General features: G+C 38.7%; 1 protein-coding gene across 2 annotated transcripts in view; it reads left to right on the top strand.

Moving 5' to 3' along the window:
* The first annotated feature begins 1437 nt into the window (after positions 1–1437).
* The window catches only part of SATB1 (SATB homeobox 1), a 74779-nt gene continuing 66708 nt past the window's right edge, over positions 1438–9508 (top strand). The window contains exons 1-4 of one of the 2 annotated variants that reach the window (XM_010585897.1): positions 1438–1924; positions 2017–2086; positions 4785–5020; positions 8814–8990. In XM_010585897.1, the coding sequence (XP_010584199.1) occupies positions 4810–5020; positions 8814–8990 (388 nt within the window). In that variant the 5' untranslated portion in view covers positions 1438–1924; positions 2017–2086; positions 4785–4809. The remainder of the gene's footprint in view (positions 1925–2016; positions 2087–4784; positions 5021–8813; positions 8991–9508) is intronic. The other variant, XM_010585898.1, reaches the window with a different exon arrangement.

The raw sequence follows: 9508 nt of genomic DNA, 5'->3' as shown, positions 1-9508 counted from the left end.
CCCGCTCCGGCCTCCCCTCCCCCACGCCTCTCTCCTTCACCACCACCTCCTCTTCCTCCTCCTCCTCCTCCTCCTCCTCTGCCACTTTCTCTCTCTCTCTCTCCCAGGACGCGTCGGATGATCCGGGGCCGCCGGGGAAGGGCTCCGGGCAGCAGCAGGGAGGCTGCGTCCTCCTCCCGTCTCGGGATGTAAAAAAAAAAAAAAAAAAAAAAAAAAAAAAAAAAAAAGCCGGTGGCCTCGGTGTTATTTTGTATTAAAATGAGGAGGAGGAAGAAGAAGCAGCGGCAGCAGCGGCAGCGAGCGGTAGCGGAGAGGAGGAGAGGAGGCTCTGAGCAGGGGACGGCGGCGGCGGCAGCAGCAGGAGGAGGAGTAGTGATGAGTCAACTAATAATTTAATGGGGACAGAAACAGAGAGAGAGGGAGAGAGAGAGAGAGGAGGAGGGGGGGGGAGAGAGAGAGCGAGAGCAGAGCAAGGCAAGGCAGCTCCGTCCGGGGACACACACACACACACACACATATATCCATGTAACATCCAGCAACAACCACCAAACCGGCCTAAATAACAACCATACTCGGCCAGCCAGGGGAAACGAGAATTAAAAAAAAAAAAAAAAAAAAAAAGAGACAAAAAAACAAAGCCTACCATTATTATTCTTTTTCAATTATTATTGTTTTTTTTGCTGGCTTGGTTTTTGTTGTTGTTGGCTTTTTTGCAACCTTTCTATTTTATATTTTTTACCCCTTCTTGCGAGCAACTCTTCTCGGAGTTCCCAGATTTTCTTTTTCTTTTTTTTTTTCCTTTGCAGAAACAGAACCAGTTTTTTGTCGGTTTTTTTCTTTTTTTTTTTTTAAATAGGGTTGGGTGGTTTTTTTTAAATTATAATTTCTCCCGGTTTTGGACTCGGAGGGAGTGAAACCTCGTCACTTTTTGTAGTGGTGGTGGTGTGCCTTGTTGTGTGTGTTTCCTTCCTCCCCTCTGTTCTTTTTCTCTCTCCCCTCCTCTCTCGCTCCCTCTCTCCCCCCTCACTCGCACAACAGCCCCCGGTAAATGAGAGGAGACAGGTCCTCTCTGCCTTTTTTTTTTTTTCTTTTTTTCTTTTTCCCTCCCCGGACCGCAAAGGCGAGATTAAAAGTGGCATTTTAGTGCCTTTTCCTGCAATTTTCTCTACCCTTTTTTTTTTTTTTTTTTTTTTAATCTCCAGTAGCGATCTCTGGGGCTGAGGTTTCCGCAGAAAGTTTGGGGGCTGTTACGGTGTGTATTTTTGCGGAGGGGGAGGGGAGCGGGCTCCTTCTGTGTGTGCTGCTCCTCTGGGTGCCTATTGGAGAATAATAGTGTAAGTGACAACCTAGAAGTAGACTTTCTGCTCTTCACACTAGATAGAAAAGCTGCCTTTTTTTCCCTTTGCTTTTTTTTTTTTAATAACCCCCTTTCTCACTTGCTCTTGTACGCATTGGTTTTATTTTTGAAAGGATAGCTAGACTTCAGTCACCCTCCACCTCAATTTAAACCTGCTACTGTATTTTTTTTTTAATTATTATTATGAATTCCTCGTTTTGAGCGTTGCACTTGTCTGATCAATTTGATCTTCAGCTCCTTCCGTTGCTAAACCTCGAAAACTGGCGCTCTCAAAAGATATTTAATCTGTATTTTTTGTCCATTGCCATTTTTGCTCATGGCTACTCTGTTTCTCGCTATTTATTTTTGCCCCTCCCCGCCTAGAGGAAAATAGCAACAAGAAAAAAAGAAAAAATAAGAGAATATTAGGGGAAGTAGTCCTCAGGTCTGCTGCCCCCCCTCTACCCCCCTCCAAAAAGGGGGGGACCTAGAAAACATCAGTCTTGAACTTCTTCCTCTTCAAGAGCTCGGGCTGCAAAGGAAACCTCCTTTGTTTTTGTTATTTATATGCTGTCAAGTTTTGAAGTGGTGAGTTTCGGGTCGGTTTTGCTAATTTCACTCAGAAAACTGCAGTGTTTCTGTTTCTAGATAAGTACTTTGCTTCTTTGTCTCTTTAAAAGGTCACAGGGAAAGCTTGGCCTGGATTGTGAGAGCCATATGGAACGGATAAGTGCGGAGCCTCTCTCAAATGTGATTATGGGTTTTTATGGGGGAGGGAGGGAAGAGGAGGGGAAAGGCATGGGGAGGGGGCTGATTCAGGAGGAGAGGAAGAAATAATATAATACCGGTGGCGTTCATCGCGACAAAAGGAGATACCGCACCAACTCTCATTCAGAAATTGCGCGGTGTGCCCGTACGTGTATGCTGTCTCTGGGAAACTGTGCCTTGAAATTGTGCTCTTCTCTCGATGCCTGTGATGAAAACTTGTAGTTGTGAAAGATGCCTAAATGCGAAACCCGGGGAAACTCTCGGCCTGGAACCGGCGGAGATCATAGTTCTTCCCTGCAACCCTCTCCCTGGGCAGGCCACGCTGGTTGTTGCTCATCACTATTCCAAACTGAGGTTTCAGTGAACTTTAGCCTTGGGCATGGAGTTTAAATGAGTAAATTAGGTGTTTTATGTGCATGTAATTTTGCTTTGTAACATAAAGCTTTTTACAAGATGACTAAGCGGTGAAAGGATGCCGATGGGTGGGTATTCTCAGGCCAAGTGAAAATGACCCATTTGGTGTTTTGGTTGTAGTCAGTCTATTAACTAAACTGCGATCTATCACTTTTATTCACTGTACATGATGTAGTGCGATTCTGACTCATGATGACTAGATACTTTTTGTAGCAAAGATCCTCAGTGCCTTAGAGTACTTCTGAAGTTGCCAAAAGTGACAAGGATTTTCTTGTTAGAGGCTTTTTTTTGTTTTGTTTTGTTTTACTCTTTCTCCCCCCCTCCCCCTTTTTTTTTTCCTTTTTTGTTAATCCTCTTATTCTTGAGAGAGACCAGTCTCAGAGAAGGAGCCCTATAGTATGTTAGCATCGTCAGAAACATCGGAAGATGTTAACGGTTTGGTCTGTATTTCTTTGCTTAGGCTGCAGTTAACACAGTAAAAAAAAAAAAGAAAAAAAAATCTTTTCGAAAAGTGGCTAAAATAGGTACATTTACTGTTAATGAGACACATGACCTAAAACAGATGGGATCAAGATGAATGGTAAACCTTAGCCTGTCACCTTACAGCATAAGGAAAAAAACCCCGATTTTCTGAACTTCAGCTATTCAGTGTCATTCTTGAGGTTGCTTGTAAATGTTCGGATTAATGTATTGCCTCATTCTTCACCATATCGGGAAAAGCAGCATGGTGTTCAAACAAGAAAAAAATAGTTTACAGAATTGTCACTGGCATATATACCAATGACATAGTAGTATATAAAAAAATGCCAAGATGTTTAGGCTTTAATAGCTTTGCTATGTAATGTGCAGAAAATGTATTGAATTACTAGGCAACTGAAAGAAAGTAGCAATTACCAGATTCACACCAGTCTTTCTAAATATGACTTCCCCAGTGTTAGTATTTGTACTTGCTAATGTAAATACTGGTACATAAATTAATGTCTAGTCACCTGTCCTTAGTGATTGTATTATATACATAACAAAATTGTCAGTGTAGTCACACCTTTCTCAGAGGAAGGTAGGGTAAAATACCTAACAATCACAACAGTATTGATGAATGAAATCATAACCAGAAAGATGTCTCTATTCTCAGCAACTGGTTTTTGTTGTTTTTTTTTTTAATATAGTTGACAAAACAGATTACGATGAGTGACAAAAATCCTTGAAACTTACTCCGCTATGTTCTAGGCTTGGGAGATTTTTAGTGATTTAACTGGAATTATTACTCATGGACGGAGGTTTTGAAAGTTTATAAAAAGGGAAATGTAAGCATGCTAACATATACCTTTGCTATTGAAATTACTTCTGTTTTTTGGTTTCAAATAGCTGTGCCAGCACATAACTTAGCATCACCCCGGGTTTGGGTTTTTTTTTTATATTTAAGGGCTTCAAAAGCACTATAGAAATTGTGGGGTTTTTTTCCAGCATTATGTTTTGTGACATGCTACCTTCTCGGTTATTTTTCTTAATTCAATAAACTATTCCATTTAACACTTAAAGCTTAACATCTGAAAAATTTGCATATGAAATTTTTCAGAACTTAGCAAAAGTTGATAAACTCTTTGTATAATATTGCTTAGGAAACTCAAAAGCAACCATCTTCCACTACTGCTTTCCGAAGTTAAATGCTAAATTCTAACTTTTTATTTTTAAGGGGGGGAGGAATTGTAAATGGACGATATTCTACATCTCTAATAAATCTGTTGCTACTTCAACTAAAGTTTTAACAATCTCTCTATTGTGCATCCATTTTTTTTAATCAAGTAGATTGAGAAATATTTCACTAGAATCTTTTTCTTTCTGTCTCTCTCTTAACACAATAAAAACACCCGGGATTAATAACAAACCTTTCTGTGAGATTTGTAACAATGGCTGTGTTGGAGCACATAACTTGACAATCATCATCTTTTATATGAGTCTTAGTCTCTCTCAGATTTAGTAGAGTATCTCTGAAGATTTCTTTTAAAGGGGTACTCTCATTGGCTTTTAAAAAATAATTCCATCAGATTATGATGCGATCTCTCTGTAAAGTGGTGTATGAGGTCATTTTTGGAGAATAAGTTTGTTTCTTTTAAAAAAGGCATCTTCTTTCCAGTTATAATAGTTATTTATTCTTCTTTATGAGCTTATGGTACATATATCTCTCTCTCAGTACATGTGCAGGCTGTGTACGTATACATATGCGCACACGTGTACAACATATATTTTTTTTTTTGAATCATGGCAGGTGATCTTTAGAGGCGGGACTGAGTATGGATCATTTGAACGAGGCAACTCAGGGGAAAGAACATTCAGAAATGTCTAACAATGTAAGCGATCCGAAGGGTCCACCAGCCAAAATTGCGCGCTTGGAACAGAATGGGAGCCCATTAGGAAGAGGAAGACTTGGAAGTACAGGAACTAAAATGCAAGGAGTGCCTTTAAAACACTCTGGACACCTGATGAAAACTAATATTAGAAAAGGTAACACTTTTGATAATTCTGCATTAGAGAAATATGATTTATAATATTTGGGGGGGAAACCATACTTTTGCAGACTCTACTTCATTTATATTTCAGGATTAAATCTCCATTCTAAAATACTATATATTCCCAACTCTGATATAAATCACATTTGGGAAATGTAAGCTTCATGCTTGGGTGGAGCATCTTGCTTTACAGGGTGGAGTCTGATTTTTGTTAAGGTAAAGGCTAGCTGCCCTGATAAAAGCAAATTCCTACATTGAAATAGGAGTAATATAATGCATTATTTCTTTGAGTAAGTGTTGGGCTAAGAAACGCAAAACTATGTAAGACTAAATACCAAACCCACAAACCAAATTCTCGCCTTTCCTCTTAATGATGGTCCAAGCTTGGACGGGCAGCAGTATTTCTATAACAGTTGCAAGTTGGTTTAAAGGAGAGAGTGTAAATCTTTAGGTATCACATTGGAAAAGTCATTTATGATGTCAATCTTCGCAGTTTATTTTCTTAAGTACAATTCATTATTGAACAATGAACAACTTGGGTGTCATATTTTTCAGTGGCTGGTTTGCTGTAATTAGACATTTACACAAGGAAAAGGCACATTTAGAATCATTGATGTTTGTATATGGATGGCTTTTGTTTGCATTGAAAATACTTCTAATGGACAATAATCTATAAATTTTGCTTATCAAAATGTGTAAGTCTTTTTGACCATGTCCTGCAGGCTTGCTAATTTAAATCAAAATATGCTGCATGTAATTTGGCATTTGTTTTAAAACAGACTCTACTTTTCTTAGTATAATCAGTGTATGTTTATAATCCAGATTTGTCTTGCATTTGCTAAGCAAAGTGCAAAATGCAACCAAGACTATTAAACGCACAAAGTTAGAAGGCAGAGGAATTTCATTGTGTCTGATGCATAACATTTATCGTACAATCATTTATTTTTTCCTCGGTTTGGCGAAAACAAAGAATATATTGATCCTGAAATGAACAGACACAGCAGTCCGTATTGTTAGATCTTTATCTATTAAAAATGGAAAAACAGCACTTCAGCAAATTCTTTGGCCTCTGCTCATGATTACCCTATTTATTGATTGTTTGCCAAGAATGTATGCATCTTAAGAAAGCCAGGGTAAGAGCATTAAAAATATAATTTATTACGGCTTTTCAAGCAGAGTGCATTAATATTGTACAGTGAAGCAGTGGGGCTATATAAAAAGGACTTTCTGACGCCTGCAAACATATAAGTTCCATAAATTCCTAAATAGGAGATTTCAGCTGTCTCTGGTATTATGTGATATTTGCACAGCAAACTTTAATGCCAGGACAGTTTTAGACAAGGATTCTACAGACTTCACTGCTCCTTATGGCAGACGTGCTGTTTACACAGACTCGTAAACCTTCAGCAAAAGCTCTAACACTGCCTTCAGGTTTAAATCATGCTGTATTTTTAGCAGTGAGCGCTGACCAATGCTCTCCCCTTTAATACTAGAAGGTTATGAAGTTGCTGCACTTGGAGGTCTTGCCAAGTACTAGCAGGAGTGATCAGCCAGCTGAGATTGTGCTCTCCTGTATAACATTTTTCACATTAACAGAAGGACACTAGTGACAGTTTGCTAAAAGATTTAGTGGCTTGATTTGTAGTCAGATGATACCTGTGTCACACTACCAGGATCCACCTCTGATAATCTACGCTGTACATCAAAATTTGGCTAGGAGGTTTTCCTGTGATGTTTAAAATACCACATTTTCCAGAACGCTGCAACTCAGGAGAGCTTGTACCCAGCAAAAAGTGTGCTGATATGCAGCGAAGTACCTGTGCATTGCTAGTTTTGTGTCTCATCAGAGCTTAATTTGTAGGAACTGATAAGGGGAAAAACAAATACTCTTTAGCTGGTTTTGAGTGTATCTGCACTGTTTGTTAAAATGAAGCTTTGTTTACATTTTATCTTCAGGTATTAATGGTGAAACTGCTTAAGAATTTTGAGCCCTTACTCTGAGTCAGATGGTAGTAGGTCAAACAATTGTGAGAGCCTGGAAGGGGAAAAAAAAAACAAACAAACCCAAACAAACCACCTTTTGCAGATGAAGAGTGTGTGTGTGTTTAAGAAAGCTCTCCACAGCTTAATTAAAACCAACGAAGAAATCACCAATTTGCATGTACTGCTTTTGCTTTGGTCTTCATTCCCTTCCTGACCAGTCTCACTTAGATTTAAAAAAAAAAAAAAAAAAGACAAAAAAAAAAAAGCTCCTTCCTGCACTACATAAATATTGGCAAGCATTTAGTCTTGTCTTTCATGCTGAGCCTATTGGGCAAACTGGAGTGAGTTTGTGAGCTTTTCCAAGCGAGCCTGAAGGGGTTTGTTTGCCAGAGATTGACTCTCTGGTGAACAGATGTAGTTTAAACATACGTGCTTAAGAGGTATCTTTTTTATCATGATTTCTTGCTATATGTTAGAGCACAAATCAACAGACGTGGCCTTAAAGCGTTTATCTATTGTCAAGAGTAAATTGTCTTTTTAGACTACAGCATGTCTGGTGCACCTTAGCACGTTAGGAGGTTTCCGTAAGTCTAGAGGGCAGTGGTTATAGAGGCATTAACATTGTAGGACTAATTGGAGTTCCTGGGTGCCCTGTTAAAATAACCCTTGTCATCATTTATGCTAAAGATGATACCCCTCTGGCAGGCTGCCATAAGACAGTTCTGTACATCTGCTTTTAACCCTTTTGCTTTCTGTCATTAAGAGATCCTAACCTGCGCTGCAGGAGACAGTGGGACAGGGGCCTAAAACCTCAGGTCCGAGGTCACCATGTCATCTGTGTTCGTCTGGGAGGCCAGGAGGGATTTTCACAAAGTCTAGGAATCTGATTGCTGGAAGAGACTTTGTCCCTAAAACAGCTTGGGTCATTTGTTACTTCTCTGTCTGTTGTCAGAAGGGAGGAAAAAAATCTTTAAAAAAAACAAAAAAGGAAAGGAAAAAGGTTATTTGCTTAATATTCTGTGCAGCGTAGGGAATGGTTTGTCGTATGATGCTACAAAACTAGAAATTAGTAATTACTTTCGGGCATACCAAAATAGCAACGAATACCAGAAATGTGGAACGTAAAGTGCAGGAGGCAACAACAACAACAAAAAGTCCAAACTGCAGGTACACTTCTTAAAACGGCACTGAAGTCATGATTTGTTTCTTAAAGATGTGAGTGAAAGTAGTGCTCAAGTGCACTCAGTGAACGAAGCACAAATTAGTGTTAACTTTTGCCTTGTTTCCTTGTGTACTCTTTTCAGAGCGAATGTATAACACACAAGGTGATTTGTTGTTGATGGTGAAGGCAATTAAATATTTTTGGCAGGACTAAGAAAGTTTTAATGTTAACGAACAAAATTATGTAGCTGGTACTAAAATGGCTTACAGTGAAGACATCTGCAGTATGTATTTAGGTTCTCATGCTGCCTGCTACTCACAACAAATCAGGCAGGACAGAGAGAATCAACTTCTCTTCAGTCAACCTTGTTGTTTCTATAGAAGGTAATTCTTTAATCTGTATCCGATCAAGCAAGATAAATTTGCATTTCTGCTTTTCAGAGAGATGTATGTTTTGTAGAACTTTCTCTTTTTTGGGGAGGGTGAGAGGAAAGGACTCAGGGAATATGTTTATCAAATATTTGTGATGATTCTTGTTGCCTCCTCTGCCTGTTTGTACAGGTTTTATTTACATAACGCTGTATAGACCCACCTACTCTACTATAACTCAAGTTTAATACATTAAATTTAATTTTTTTTAATAGGAAGTATGCTTCCAGTTTTCTGTGTAGTGGAACATTATGAAAATGCCATTGAGTATGATTCTAAGGAGGAGCATGCAGAATTTGTGTTGGTGAGGAAGGATATGCTTTTCAACCAACTGATTGAAATGGCATTGCTATCACTCGGATATTCTCACAGCTCTGCTGCCCAAGCAAAAGGTAAATAAGATTACGAAATTGTATGATGAATTATGTTTGTTTGTGGGGTCTTGGGGGAGGGGCAGGATTTCTTTCAGGAATGCGAGGCAGGTTTTACTACTTAAACTTCTTGCAGATTCTGTCTCTCTTTTTTTTTTTTTTCCTTAATGTATTTTTGTTTAGTTAGTGCACGTTTTGTTCGTGGGGAATGTGGAGGTAAATTTTTTTGTTGTTGTTTAAAGAAAAAAAAAGACTTCAACTGAATCATTAGTATGCTTATTGACCTTAATAATCTGCTCCACTGAGGATCCACAAGGAAGTGTAAAGCATATTTGAGCAGATGGACTGTTGAGAGTCAACTTGCATTTATGACTGAATATCCAGCTCTGTTTCTTTTATTTTGTTCCTGATGGTTTTATAGACTGCAAAGTATTTTTTTTTTGTACTCAGTCCTTGCATTGCAAAATCCTTTCTAATTTATTAAGAGGAATGCTAACTATTATATCATGTCCTATTGAATACATGGGAACTTAGGAAAA

This window comes from Haliaeetus leucocephalus, unplaced genomic scaffold, assembly GCF_000737465.1.
Source record: "Haliaeetus leucocephalus isolate CR32 unplaced genomic scaffold, Haliaeetus_leucocephalus-4.0 Scaffold135, whole genome shotgun sequence".
Lineage (NCBI taxonomy): Eukaryota > Metazoa > Chordata > Aves > Accipitriformes > Accipitridae > Haliaeetus > Haliaeetus leucocephalus.
The sequence above is the reverse complement of the archived record's forward strand: the minus strand, read 5'-3'. Positions and strand labels throughout refer to the sequence as shown.